Source organism: Sapajus apella, unplaced genomic scaffold, assembly GCF_009761245.1.
Source record: "Sapajus apella isolate SASKATOON/1434 unplaced genomic scaffold, GSC_monkey_1.0 scaffold6, whole genome shotgun sequence".
Classification (NCBI taxonomy): domain Eukaryota; kingdom Metazoa; phylum Chordata; class Mammalia; order Primates; family Cebidae; genus Sapajus; species Sapajus apella.
In genome coordinates, this window is record NW_022436946.1 from 77762407 (window position 1) to 77777368 (window position 14962).

At 39.5% G+C, this 14962-nt stretch overlaps 1 protein-coding gene across 14 annotated transcripts in view; it reads right to left on the minus strand.

The window, feature by feature from the left end:
* FAM135A (family with sequence similarity 135 member A) overlaps positions 1–13527 on the minus strand; it is a 146123-nt gene extending 132596 nt beyond the window's left edge. For 5 of the 14 annotated variants that reach the window (XM_032275600.1, XM_032275597.1, XM_032275589.1 and 2 more), the window contains exons 1-4: positions 13133–13431; positions 11466–11554; positions 3502–3595; positions 1330–1445 (exon numbers count right to left, since the gene is read on the minus strand). In XM_032275600.1, the coding sequence (XP_032131491.1) occupies positions 1330–1406 (77 nt within the window). In that variant the 5' untranslated portion in view covers positions 1407–1445; positions 3502–3595; positions 11466–11554; positions 13133–13431. Of the gene's footprint in view, positions 1–1329; positions 1446–3501; positions 3596–11465; positions 11555–13132 lie in introns of all 14 variants that reach the window. The other 9 variants (XM_032275586.1, XM_032275596.1, XM_032275588.1 and 6 more) reach the window with 5 other exon arrangements.
* Between the last annotated feature and the right edge of the window lie 1435 nt (positions 13528–14962).

Below are 14962 nucleotides of genomic sequence, written 5' to 3' on the forward strand. Positions count from 1 at the left end.
CAGTCTAATGTATCATAATCTTCATCATGGTAGTAAGTGCTTATTGAAATAACAGTGATAAAATTTTATCCTTACTTAGAAATTACTGATGGTTACCCAAATCCCTAGTGTCGACTCCTCTCTAGACATTAAAGCCCTTCACAAATATAACATGGCCTTTCTTTACCTTTCTTCTGTAATTCTCCTAGAAAATATCCAATTTCCTAAATATTCTTTTAAAATTTTTAATTAATTAATTAATTTTTTTTAGATAAAGTCTCACTCTGTTGCCCAGGCTAGAGTGCACTGGCACGATCTCAACTCACTGCAACCTCTACCTCCTGGGTTCACGTGATTCTCCTGCCTCAGCCTCCTCAGTAGCTGGGATTACAGGTATGCATCACCACGCCCAGCTAATTTTTGCATTTTTAGTAGAGATGGGGTTTCACCAAGTTGGCCAGGCTGGTCTCGAACTCCAGACCTCAGGTGATCCATGTGCCTCAGCCTCCCAAAGTGCTGGGATTACAGGTGTGAGCCATCATACCCAGCCCCTGAATATTCTTAAAAATAACATGTCCATTTCTATTTCCAAACTTGATTCATGCAGCTGTATTGAATTTTGCTGTTCTCTTCTACAATAATGATATCTTTCACTTTATCCTTTATCTAGCCAAGTCTTAGCCACACTCTGATCTTATCCCTCTTTAATGGCTTTTCTATCATACCAAACCAGAAAGATGTCTTTCTGTTGATTCCTAGAGTACCTCCTATACAGACTTACTGATCTTAGCAAAAAGGCCAAGAAGTTATAAAATTGCTTTATAAGTGCTACTGATAAAGATGATTGTTATAGTGTTTTCATGAAATAGTGAAAAGATGAAAACAACTGAAATACCCAACACTGGGTGACTTTTAAAATTGTAACATCACAGTGTAATAGTTAATAATTAATAAATGATATTTATTGAAATAGAAAAATCAAGTGAAATCAGCTTCATCATGTATGCTTTGTATTTCTATTTAGCTGTTTTGTATGTATGTCTCATTTTTTCCCATTATATTATAAGCTTTTAAAAAGCAAAAATTAGATCTTATACATTTACATTAAAGTCCTCTCAAGGCTCACTACAAATTCATAAACATAGGTTCAGTATATCCAGCATTATCATTAAATTCATGTAAAAAAATTCCCTAATACCTATTTAAAAAATAAAATTTATCTGAGAAAATAATTACTTGAATATAGCTCACTGTTTTCCTTATATATGCTGGAATAAACGTATGTAATTAAATTTAAACTGTACATCCTATCTTATACAAAATATATCATTTTCACAGCAAAATACATACCCTCTCTGAAACAAATCCACATTGTAGAACTTGTTTAGCTCCACAGAGAATTCTACCATTGCTTGAACTTCAGTCATTTTTAATTTATACCCAGAAGACTATTCTGATAACAGCACCTTTGTTAAGGAAAGGGAATAAAATCGTGAGAAGCATAACAAAAATGTCACCTTATAAAAATACTATTATTTAAGCATATTTTCGAATATAATACATAGGCAGAAAATAAAAACAAATTATTTTCGTGTACTTAACAACCTAACCCAACAAAATAACACCAGAATGTATACTAAGTTGTACTACTCTCTATAATTATGATTGTCCAATCAGAATGCTTTTTCTTTCTTTTTTTTGAGACGGAGTTTCGCTCTTATTACCCAGGCTGGAGTGCAATGGCGCGATCTCGGCTCACCGCAACCTCCGCCTCCTGGGTTCAGGCAATTCTCCTGTCTCAGCCTCCTGAGTAGCTAGGATTACAGGCACGCGCCACCATGCCCAACTGATTTTTTTTTTTTATTTTTAGTAGAGACGGGGTTTCACCATGTTGACCAGGATGGTCTCGATCTCTTGACCTCATGATCCACCCGCCTCAGCCTCCCAAAGTGCTGGGATTACGGGCGTGAGCAGAATGCTTTTTCTAAGATTTGTTTCCCTTGATGACATTTATGTAATAAATAATACAACATATTACTAATAGAAACTCAACTTTATCTCTTACAGATAGTAACTTTTTTTTTTAATGAAGATATCTAAGTATTCTCTTATGCTACATTGCACATAAAAGTAACTCGGCAGTCAAAAAGAATTAACACTCTTCAATCCCCAGTTAAGCCCATAAAAGGTTTTTCTTTATGTGAAGAAAAAATTCTTAAACCACTTTTCACTTTTAAATTTAAAAAGAGAAAGATGTTTTTCCCTTTATTACAAAAGCCTAAAGTATTTAATTGCAAAGAGGTTAAAAAAAATAGACAAGCACAAATAGAAAACATTCACAATTCCATCCACTGAAATACCTACTTTGATATGTTCTTCATGTGCACGCATTTGTACAATTTTTTAATAGTGGGATCAAACCACATGTACCTTATAACATCTCCTTATTTCACTTAATTTATTCAGTGAACATATATATCAATAAATGTAGTTTTACATTTTTATTTTTATTTATTTATTTTTTTGAGACGGAGTCTCGCTCTGTCACACAGGCTGGAGAGCAGTGGCAGGATCTTGGCTCACTGCAACCTCTGCCTCCTGGGTTTAAGCCATTCTCCTGCCTCAGCCTTCCAAGTAGCTGGGACTACAGACATGTGTCACCACACCCAGCTAATTTTTTATGTTTTTAGTAGAGTTCAAGCCCAGCCTTTGCCATGGTGGCCAGGCTGGTCTTGAATTCCTGGCCTCAAGTGATCTGCTTGCTTCAGCCTCCCTAAGGGCTGGGATTACAAGAGCCACCGCGCCCACCCATTAATTGTTAACTATTACACTGTGACCATGTTGTAATTTAAACAATCCCCCATTGTTGCATGATTTCAGTAGTTTCCATTTTTTCACTATTTAAAAACAAAATTATAACAATCATCCCTATCAAGAGCACATATTTTAAAAATAACTTCTTGGACTACTGAGTAAGATAAGTATAAAAAGCAACTTAGAGGAAGAAAATGTTGGAAGATAATTCATAAACCTCTCATGTTTCTGTATATCTCACAAGCAGAGATACAGACAACCTTTGTTCCAAACTATTTTTTCAAAGATGTTTATATAGTGAACAATCTTAGAAGTCAGATAGTGTCTTATACTAGAAAAAAGGGCAGATTTACTGTTCTGTATAATACAGCTAAAGCTTCCCTGTGGGAAAAAACTCAGGCAGGTTTATTGTCCTTTATAAAAGATTCAGGTTCCCCTACTTCAGGGTTCTTCTCCTGTAACATAACCTACTCAAATGCAGGTGCCACCTGGTACTCTAGCTAGTGCTATGAACATAAACCATCCTTGACCTTGATCCATGAATCTCATGTCCTGCCAACATCCATGCCACTGTAGCAGATTAACTTGTTAGCTTGCAAGTGGGGTAAAATCTCAGACCCTTCCCAATTCTTGCATCAGTTCTTCATAGAAATTTGGCAAATATTCTAATCTATTAAGAATTAAGTACGAAAAAAGTTATATTCTTACCTCTGCTGATCAAAGCCTCATTTTTAACATTATTAAATAACCAATCTTGTACTTCCAGTTACTGATTCCCGTTGTTAAAAATACACTGTTCCCCCTAGGAGAAAAAACAAGCAACTCTCAAAAAAAACAGTAGACATAAAAAAGTCTATCTTAAGGAAATTTGTGTTTTGTTACTTACTATTTTCAACTTATATAAAAGATACATGTCGTTGAAAGGCTTATGAATAAGTTTTAGAGATTTATTTTCATTCACAATTTCACTGATATCAACATTAACTATTATATCTCTATTAAGATTCACTTACATATAATTCAAAGTACAATAACAAATAGAGTGCTTTCTCAGTTGAGTAGGAACCCTCATGAATACCCTAAATATTATAAGGTCATTAATATTTAAGAGGTGGAACTCACCACTTTTAAAATAACTGCTTAAGTACTGAAATTTCATATATATGTATGTGTATATGTATGCATATATATATGTATGTATAAAGAACTATTTAAAATATTTTGACACAATGACTGCTTCAATGTGCTATGGATGGTTTTTCTCACATTTCAAATACTGCTTAAATTTTTTAAAAATCTAATTTTTCATCCTTGGTATAATTATTTTAGGTACTAAAAATGTTGAAATGAAGACTATGTTTACTCTTTGACACAGAGTTTTTCTTCTCTCCATCATAAACATGTAGACTTTACCAGCTCCCATAACTGCCATTTTAAGCCTTAATAATCACATCAAAAGATTTTATGGTAACTATTTCTAAGATCAAACAAAGCTATGTTTATATAAGATATTCCCCATTTTGTGGAAATAACATATTATCTAAAACAGCTTCTTCTGTACATATATTCTTGTGTGCAGGGTTTAGATTATGCCCTGGTTTTGATTCTAAGTAAAGTTTGGCCAAGTTTCTATGCTTTAACTTACTCAGATATAAAATGGGTATTCGTTCATTCAAACATTTACTAAAGACCTACTACAGGCTAAGAATTGCAGTAAGTATGAGGTATAGCTCAGGGAGAGGTACGAGGGGTGGGTGGGTGTGTGTGTGTGTGTGTGTGTGTGTTATACTTTAGGCATTATGCTAGTCATAGATACATAGATATAGATAGATAGACAGACAGACAGACAGACAGATGTATGAATAGCATAATGCTTAAAATATAGGCTTGGGATTTGGGTCCAGATAGCACCCATACTACCTAAGTCAGTAAACTGGCCTTTTCCTTAATATGGAAATTAGTATCAAAATTAAGATACAGCTATAACAAAATTCTAAAATATGTAGTACTAGCTTAGTAATTAGGTAGCAGGCAACAGGAAAACATCCTACTATGATACTAGTAACCACTGTTATGTGGAAATAAAACAATTAATTAAACTGTTGCCTACAATAACCTGCAGTAGAAAAAGTAGATGAAAAATGCCACAATACCAGGGGTTGGTGGTTCTTTGCTGTGTTTACTCAAGCAAGAACTGGATAGTTTGTAAGCAAAGACGGAAAGAAATAAGACAGCTTAAATGTGGGGCCTTGCAGCCAATACCTCACATCAGATTTAGTGCCTTGCTCAAAGAAATTCCTAACAAAACAAAGGGATCCAGCTCTGCAGTCGAGATTGGATTAAGGATGCTGCCATTCTACCAATGCTTGTTGTTGCGAATAGTTTTAAGATAGTGACCGTTAAAATGAGGGATGAGGATGTGCTTCATTAAAATGAGGCCATCAAAAGATGCTGGGTGCATAGACAGAAATAAGTAAGGCAGGTGTAAGTATCACATCCAGAAAACAACTTTGGTGTAGTTACTGGCACAGAGAAGTGAATGGAGACAAATATATAAGAATCCTATTAGGTTACTGACAGACTAGTATTTGTCAAATAAATTATAAGCTAGGGTGCAAAAGCCTTTGACTGTGTAACCTGCAAGCTGGCAAACCTGCAGTAGCAGGAAGCAGGCTATGAAAACTGCATAAAGTGGGCACGCTTTCAACACCAACTTCCAACGTGGCCATAGAGATTAATGTAAGGAAGAAACACTCAGATAGCAAAGACAGGGATCATAATGCAATGAATACTGGCATTCATTCTTACTAGAAAGCAGAACTAAGGATATTACTCTACTGTGAGGGTATGAGATCTTCATCATTCTCATGAAAAGAGTGTTTCTTATTGTTTATTTTCCCCAATGGGAGATTTTGTTACTATTTTCCTGTTTCTGATCCACCATAATGTAAATATCTCATTAATATATTTTTAAAATATTTATCACAACTTGAAATAATGTTTTGGATATATTGGGTTAAATTATCATTAAAATTAATTTTACCAGTTTATTTTTAATTTTTAAAATGTGGTTATTAGAAAAATTTAAACTACACACCTCACATATTTCTGCTGGATAGCATAGTCTAGGAATACTAAGCCATTCCTTTAACTGCTGGAGTATATAGTTAACTCCTTCAAAAACAGACTAGGTACATAAAACCATACAAAGTTTCTAAGACTACAGGGATGTTCACTCCCATCAGATCAGCTGAGTTACATTCAATATCCACAAAGGAGAGTCCAGGCATGGACATCTGGAAAAATGCGGGAGATGTTCCCACACCAACCACAGTGATCCTAAAACAAGAGCTAACTAACTACCTTGTACATAGTCAGAATTCATGAGTGCTTCAGAACCTAAAAGAGGAAATGGACACATCAGAAACAAAGAGTCACAGCTCAGAGGTCCCTCAAGATGGACTGGAGACCACAGGGGATGATCAGATTCTCTCACAGAAATCAAAGAATAGTCTTGACTCTTGAATTATGAACACACAGATGCCCTGAGAATGTTCTTTCTCCTAAGCGACAGGGTAAAGAAGTTGAACAAACTGGAGATTCCAGACACTCCCATTTGGTACTCTAAAGAATAAAGGTATTACTTCCATTATGGTGGCAACAACTCCAGTTTCTTTCTTTTTTTTTTTTTTTTTTGAGACGGAATTTCGCTCTTGTTACCCAGGCTGGAGTGCAATGGCGCGATCTTGGCTCACTGCAACCTCCACCTCCTGGGTTCAGGCAATTCTCCTGCCTCAGCCTCCTAAGTAGCTGGGATTACAGGCACGCGCCACCATGCCCAGCTAATTTTTTGTATTTTTAGTAAAGACGGGGTTGCACCATGTTGACCAGGATGGTCTCGATCTCTTGACCTCGTGATCCACCCACCTCAACCTCCCAAAGTGCCGGGATTACAGGCGTGAGCCACTGCGCCTGGCCCCGGCTCCAGTTTCTTAATTCCACTTCCAAGTTAGCATCCATGAAACAAATGGGTTCAAAGCCCATAATACTGACAGTCTGAATAATGACGCCCAAAAGATACCACGTAAGGCAAAAATCACTTACAGGCCAACTAAAAGTCCTTAAAAATTTCTTAGGCCTCGTGTTGGCAACTAATGTATCACTCTCATTAAGCAGAAAATATTCACTTTTTCCCCCAGCTTTAAGAAAAAATTGTATTTCTTCACCTGAACACCAGAGAATGTAGTAAACTTGGATTCAGGGGTCATATTGTACAAAAAATACACATACTTTGAAATGTTCATTCAATGTAATGAGAGCCTCACATTATGAGAGGCATATGAGAACTGATACCAAATGAAGGAACAGCAGATTCACACACAATTAGATGAGGGGCTCACCCTATAACAATATGTGGGAACTGAGACTGACATTCCAGATTTGAGACCAACCGAGGAAAAAACATGCAATGTGTATACTGTATAATTCAATTCAAGTTTGCTAAATAGAAATATGATGGGAACAGAGAGATGTTCTAAATCTAGAAGGAGGTTAATGCAGTACATTTAATACCAGGTAGTCTAATTTTGCATTTATTTTCTTGGGCCTTCTCTAAAGGAATAAGCAGGCTGCCCAAAACAGGAATACTCTTAGAAATTTTCAGAATGCTGTTCTCTTGTGAGTAACAAAAGATTTTTGTAATACTCATGTTCCGAGCCGGGCATGGTAGCTCATGCCTGTAATCTCAGCACTTTGGGAGGGCGAGGAGAGTGGATCGCCTGAGGTCAGGATTTCAAGACCAGCCTGGCCAACACGGTGAAACCCCGTCTCTACTAAAAATACAAAAAAAATTAGCTGGGCCTGATGGCGCACGCCTGTAATCCCAGCTATTTGGGGGACTGAGGTAGGAGAATCGCTTGAACCTGGGAGATGGTGGTTGCAGTGAGCTGAAATCACACCGCTGCATTCCGGCCTGGGCAATAAGAGTGAGACTTCATCTCAAAAAAAATAAAAAAATATCATGTTCTGCAGCAGACCCAGGAGAGTAGGAAGAGTTTCTTGGTGGAAGTTACACCCAGCTGCCATCTTTCCTAAATCCCAGTCACCTACAGAATTTCAATCAATATAAGCTCTGGCCCTAGTCTTTGAGCTAATCTTGACCAAGTCAGACCACACAGCAGTAAACTGCAAACAATCAGCCACTGACATGTGGATGAGTTTTGCATCCCTAAACCTTCTATCTGGTGTTAATTCTGGTCACCTGAGTTGGTAGGTCTGCATTGGTTTGGTTCAGTCTGAATATCTGAGTTACATTCTTATTTCTTGATTTACATTCAGTTTTCTTCTTGATTCGCTGAGGCCCTGACATCCTGCCCATATTTGTAAGCTCCCTCTGGCAGGGGCTAAACATGCTCAGTCACTGGATTATATCCCTGCTTTAAAAGGACCAAGCCAGGCCAGGTGCAGTGGCTCACGCCTGTAATCCCAGCACTTTGGGAGGCTGAGTGGGTAAATCACCTGGGGTCGGCAGTTTGAGACCAGCCTGGCCAATACAACAAAATCCTGTCTCCACTAAAAATACAAAAATTAGCTGTACTTGGTGGCACATGCCTGTAAACCCAGCTACTCATGAAGCTGAGGCAGAAGAATCACTTGAACCTGGGAGGTGGAGGTTGCAGTGAGCTGAGATCGCGCCATTGCACTCCAGCCTGGGTAACAGAGCAAGACTCCATCTCAAATAAATAAATACATAAAGAAAAGAAAAGAAAAATAAAATAAAATGAAATGACCAAGCCAGCTGTCACTTGCCTCACTCTGAAGATCATCATTACTCATGACCTTATCTTGCCCTAAAATCATATACAACTTTCATCACAAATATATATCATTTTAAAAAGTAATTCATAGCAAAGCTGAGCTTATCAGAGGCATTACAGTAAAAGACACACAAGGTAAGAAAAATCCCTTGTCTAGTAACTTTCATAGCCACTCCTCACTCATCAAAATGAACTCCTGAGGGCCAACCATATGCCATATTACATTGATTATAGAAATACTTAAGAAAACAATAGAACACTAAATTTTTCTCTTTGGTGGAAATGGTGAGAAAGGACATCTTCCAAAGGAAAGACAATAAGAATAACTTTTTAGAACATGAGACAAACTATGTTTTAATGTTTCTCTGTTGATGATACCAAATATAGTAAACCTGAGGGTGTTTTAAAAACCTGGGATTCTCAATTCCAAAACATAAAAGTAATGGTAAAGAACATAAAGGTTTCCACAGTCTTACATTTTTTATTGCCAATAAAGCCTGGCCTTGCTGCTTAGACATTTATAGATAGCAGCATTTTCAATGTAAGCCCACGAATTATTGGCAATCTGAAAACATCAAAGAGCAAGTGTCATAGTCACCACTGCTCTAAAAACAATCATGAATGAAACAGCTGCATCCTATAGGCAACTTCAAGGGCATTTCAATAAAGGAATACTTGTTCTAGTACAGGTTAAATTAAGACCTGCAGCAAAAGAACATTTCATAACACTTAAAAGAAATGTCCCAGACTATAGCCAGGCATACTGGTTCATGCCTGTAATCCCAGCACTTTGGGCGGCCGAGGTGGGCAAATCATTTGAGGCCAGGAGTTCGAGACCAGCCTGGTCAACATGGTGAGACCAGATGGGGTTTCTACCAAAAATTAAAAAATCGGCAAGGTGTGGTGGTCTGGGCCTGTAAGCCCAGCTACTTGGGAGGCTGAGGCATAAGAATTGCTTAAACCCAGGAGACAGAGGCTGCAGTAAGCTGAGATCGTGCCACTGCACTCCAGCCTGGGCAACACAGAGGGACTCTGTCTAAAAAAAAAAAGTCCCAGACTATTACCAATATATTCACAACATAATTTAGAAATATGTTCTATATTCTGGATGATCTGATAGAGACTTAATGCCATAAAAGGAAATATGCTATAATTTTCTCAGAATGGTTTCTTGGTTGAGAGATAGTTCATCAATTTTTTTCTCATCAAAATAAGAACTACCTAAAGGGTTAGTTACTCAAGTAGGAGATGTCTCTTAATGGTATAATGTGCCTGATACTTTTACATTTCTGTTAACAAAAAAGAGGCCAAGATTTATTTTAAATTTAGCATATCATCAATAACCAAGCATGTATCTATTAACAACTGCCAACCTTTAAAAATAAAATGTGAAACCTACTGTGGATTGTTTCACTTTATTCCTTCTGAAAAACCTAGACCTCCCTAATCACTTGTGCTTTGCAACTTGTCTGAAAAATCATTGAGTCCATTAAGAATGCTTTCTGCTATATCATCATCCTGCTTCTTATTGTCATTTCTTTCTTTCTTTTAATTAAGACAGGGTCTCGCTCCGTTGCCCAGGCTGGTCTTGAACTCCTGGCCTCAAGCAATCCTCCTGCCTCAGCCTCCCAAGTGCTAGGATTACAGGGATGGGACACGACACCCCGCCTTATTCCTAGTCATTTCTAAACCTTCTTCCTGACAAACAACTCATGAAAAAAACACTTCAAATCTATATGCCCTCATCTCCATCCATTTATTTAAATGCACACACGTACATATCAAAAAACTCACTGTTAAGTAGTTTTTCTTCAATACCCAGAATCAAAGCAAAGGAAATCCTTTGCCTTTTCTATCCCCTAAACAGCCCCCACAACAAGGATTTAATGTAAACAAAATAAAGTTTTATTTGATGTAAACAAAATAAAAATATAAAACAGAAAATTATGGTTGTAACTAAAGATATATATGCAACTCTTAAATTTCCTGTCAACTCACGGCAAACAAAGGGCATATCTGTTTTACATACTGAATGCTGCAGTGTCTGTTTCACTGTGTATGAACATTAGTTAATGTGCTAATTAGAAAACTCTAGTACATTAGAAATGTCTAGTAGAATGCTAGTCCACAGTTCACTAGCATTCTACTAGACTTTTCACAGAAGTCTGAAATTTAAAAAAGAAATCTGTTTGATCTGGGATTTAAGCAGTCAATTATACTCTTACTACATAGTCTAAAATTAAAGAGATAAAAACTAAGTATTTATACAGCAATTTTTGTCTTGGTGGCCCAAAGCATGTTTAAATGATTAGGGCTTGCTTTGCTATTGAGAGAGTATATTGGGAGGCCAACTTTATTATCCACACTTTGGAGACACTGAATACACAGGTTAAGTGGGTTTTACAAACTAATGTCATGAGTCATCATAAGAGCTCACATCTTCTGACTAGAAATTCTAGTCTTCTGCCTGCTGTCCACCACGAATCCTCATTTAATTTCTAAGAGCACAGGAATCAACTCACTAACATTGCCAGCAAGAATTTGTAGGCATTTACTTTTTTAAATGAATGTTTGCCTAAAAATAAAAAGACCTGCCTGTGAAGGAAGTGCAAACTTCCTTGAGAAGCAGTGGTTATCTCTATTTGCATTTGAAAAATCATTAAAAAAAAAAAATCTTAAAAGCTGATGAGTGCATCACCTCTCAACATACACAGTAATTGCTAGTTCTTCTAAAAGTGTGATTTGATGACACCAGAGCCTCCAAGTTTTGCTTTAAATCACTTTGAATAAAGAACTACACTTTTTTTGCCTTGGTATTTCCCTTCTTAAAACAGAAAAAGAAAACTTAATTCCTACCTGACACAGACAACATAAGGAAGAATTTACTGTTTGTGGACTGCTTTGAGATTCCAGAACGAAATACATAATCCAGTTGATCTTCAATCCTACAATAAAGGCAAACTTCACTAAACACTGAAGGCTTCAGCAGATGCCTTCAAAATAAGATACTATACCACTACTTATGGAAAGATGAGTTTTATGTAAGCCAAATCTTGAACACAATGCAATGGAGGAAAAAAATTACAAAACTGTTTAGAAAGTTCTTTTGCTCAATTAAAAAATTTAATACTTCTCACGTATGTGTCCTGTAAACACACTAATTCTACAGGCAGCAGAAATTGTATGCATTTATTAGAGAACAGAGACTCTCAGGAAAATTATGCTATCAACTGCAATACCAAATGTATAAAACAAATTAATAATACATTTTATAAAAGAAATTCTGTTAAATTTCATTTAAGATAAGTTATTGGACAGCTACACCTAATGGAGGACAACTAAATTTCCAAAGAGGACAAGTAAATTTCCAAATTTTAAGTGTATGTTTGTAGGACAAGTCTTAACCCGTTATAGTTTCATAAAGGCTGTACACAAGTTGCTTTTCCAGGTATGTCAGGTAAACATAATTCTTAAAAATTAAAGCTTTAATCAATAAGTGTAACTGATTTAGTCCTACTGTCACTCTTTTGATGATACTTCCAACCAGTAAAGAAAAGGAATATTATTAAACTGGAAGATGAATTAGAAACACTGAGTGGATGCCTAGCTGAGGCAGAAAGCAGTTAAGGACTAGAAGGGTATGTCAGAAAGAAGTCTTCAGAGATTTAATAAAAAGTAAAACAAAAGGAATGAAGTTAAGAGGCTTGACTTACAAACAGGGAGGAGAGGGAAGAGTTTTAGAGGGGTAAAAATTAAAATTAGAGCCCCACTGGGTCCAGGATGGAAAAAGACGGGAGGACAGGGGCCATTAGACAGAAAGCAATGAAGCAGGGTACCACAGGAAAGCGAAGGGAGTGAGGGTTTCCGAAGGTAAGATGGGGCAAAGCGATGCTAAAGCAAAAATTTTGCAACTAACAAAAACGGAACCAGGAGGAAATACCAAAAGGAGGTGAATGAGAGGAAGATAAAGCCAAGGAAGAAATTATGGAAGTAACAAGAGTGAGAAACCTAGTCGGCCAGAGTAAGGAGCTCCGGACAGGGAAAAGCCAGTCCACGGAGGGTAGCACAGAGATACGCTGCTTCCCAACGTGGGACCACCAGGGCGAAAAGGCACGTGGGAGGCAAGGGATGAAAATGCAGAACTACGAAAGCTGGTAAAGGAGGGACAGAGTGACGAAGATTGAGCAGGGGTGAAGGGCAGGCGAAGGCTCGCCAGCCGCGAGGTTCAGGAAGAGCGGGTCGAGGGACGCGCGCAGGGGCAGGGGCGGCAGCGGGCACCGGGAGAGCAGCGCGCCGAGGCCCCTAGCTTCCTTCAGAGCGCTCGGCACCGCCGTCCCCACCGACCTTCAGCGGGGCCGGGGCCAGGCTCCGACAGCCAGCAGTCGGGTGAGGGGCCGCAGCTGGCAGGCGGCGGACGAGGAGGAGGCCGCTTCCTGCCGGGCCCCTGGGAAAGAGGGACAGAGGGAGGGGTCGTGGGTGGGTGTCGGGAGCTGCGGGAGCTGAGGGGACAGTTAGGGGGTTACCTCTCGCCCTGCTCGGCCTCTTCCCCTGCCTGTCGGACCGAGAAGCTCGTTGTCCAGCTGGAAGATGACGACCCTACCCGGGCCAGCACCATCCCGCCCCGGGCCCCCTCACATCGCCATCACAGCAACCGCAAACACCGCAACGGCGGAGCCGGTTCGTCACCGCCGCTCGGCTACTGGCCCAGCGCGGCCAGCGAGCATGCGCAGTCACCCCAGTCCCGAGGGAGCCCGGGCCAGCCGGCGATACCTGCGATCAACAGGTCCCCGGCCGAGCGGCCCCGCCCCCGGCCTCTCTCACCTCCTCCTCCCGCCTCTTCCCTCCCCTCTCTAAGGCTAAGCCCCGCCCCTTCAAGCTCCGTGCCCCGCCCTTCAGGAGCTTCAGTGGCCCCTCCAGCTCCAGCGGTAACTGAGATTTAGAGAGATTTGTCTGCCCTACCCGGCTCCCGTTCCCAAGTTCCCGCGAGAACGGGAGGCTTGCGTCAATAAAAAGCGCGCGTCCAAGAAAAGGGGCTCGGCTGTGGGTTTAAGGGATGGAGCTTGGAGGTGGACAAAGAGTAGGGAGCAAGAAGAGGGCAAAAAGAAGGAGTTCCAAAACTTTAGCTGTTTTTCTCATAATGCTCTTTCTCCTTTTCTCTCTTTAGCTCCTCCGTGCAGTCCCCGGTAGAAAGCCCGGTTCCTGCGCTAGTCGATTTGTGCATTAGGAAAGGCGGCTGCAGGGATTCTGCGCTGAGGCGGGACAGCTGCCTTTCGGGACCTAGTCCTTGCATCTTGGGTGGTGTGGGTGCTGATCTGGTTGTTTCTCGGTTTATGAAGCCCAAAAGGCCGGGAGGGGGCTGATGAAGTGAACCCTTTCGCTGTTATATTCCATTAACAGAAGTCCACGAAAGATAGTAGTTCATCGATTTATTTCACTCTTCCCTGTTTCTGAACCTTATCCGGCAGAAACTTTTGTGGTGGATAAAGTTCAGTATGTTGCTAAAGCTGAGTTAATGAAAAGAAAATCTTGGCTACGATTCTTGTGTTGAAAAAGAATCTAGGATCGATAGTGGTGTTGGTTGCACAACAATGAATGGACTTAATGCTACTGAACTGTGCACTTAAAAATGGTTAAAATGGTAAATTTTATGTTATGTATATTTTACCACAATAAGAATGAATTAGAAGGAGAAAGCTTTGTGCATTCATTTGGAAGTAATGGTGCTGTCTTGTAACCTAGGCCATTTGGGGGACATGTTTTGAATATATACTTTAACCACTGCTTTTTGTCTTTGTACCGGTTTTTTTGTTGTTGTTTTGAGACAGTGTTGCTCTATTGCCCAGGCTGGAGTGCAGTGGCCTGATCTCGGCTCCCTGCAACCTCTGCCTCCAGGGTTCAAGCGATTCTGGTGTCTCTGCCTACCGAGTAGCTGGGATTACAGGTTCCTGCCATCACGCCCAGCTAATTTTTGTATTTTTAGTAGATACGGGGTTTCGCGATGTTGGCCAGGCTGATCTCGAACACTTGACCTCAAGTGATCTGCCTGCCTCGGCCTCCCAAAGTCCCGGGATTACAGGGGTGAGCCACCGCACCCAGGTAAATTTGCTTATTTCTTTAAGAGATTATTTTATGTTCTTCTGTCAATAGATACTTACCAGGAAGTCTTCCCTAAATCTCTAGGTTAGTTGAGTGCACCTCTTCTGGGTTCCCAGACAACCCTGTACCTACTCCAATTTTAACTCTTTAATAGAACTTTTTTTTTCCTCCTGTCTACCCCTACTAGATTGCAAACTGAGAGTTTAGAGTGACCCTTAACCTTCATTATATCCCTCAGTAACTAGCACAGTATTTGG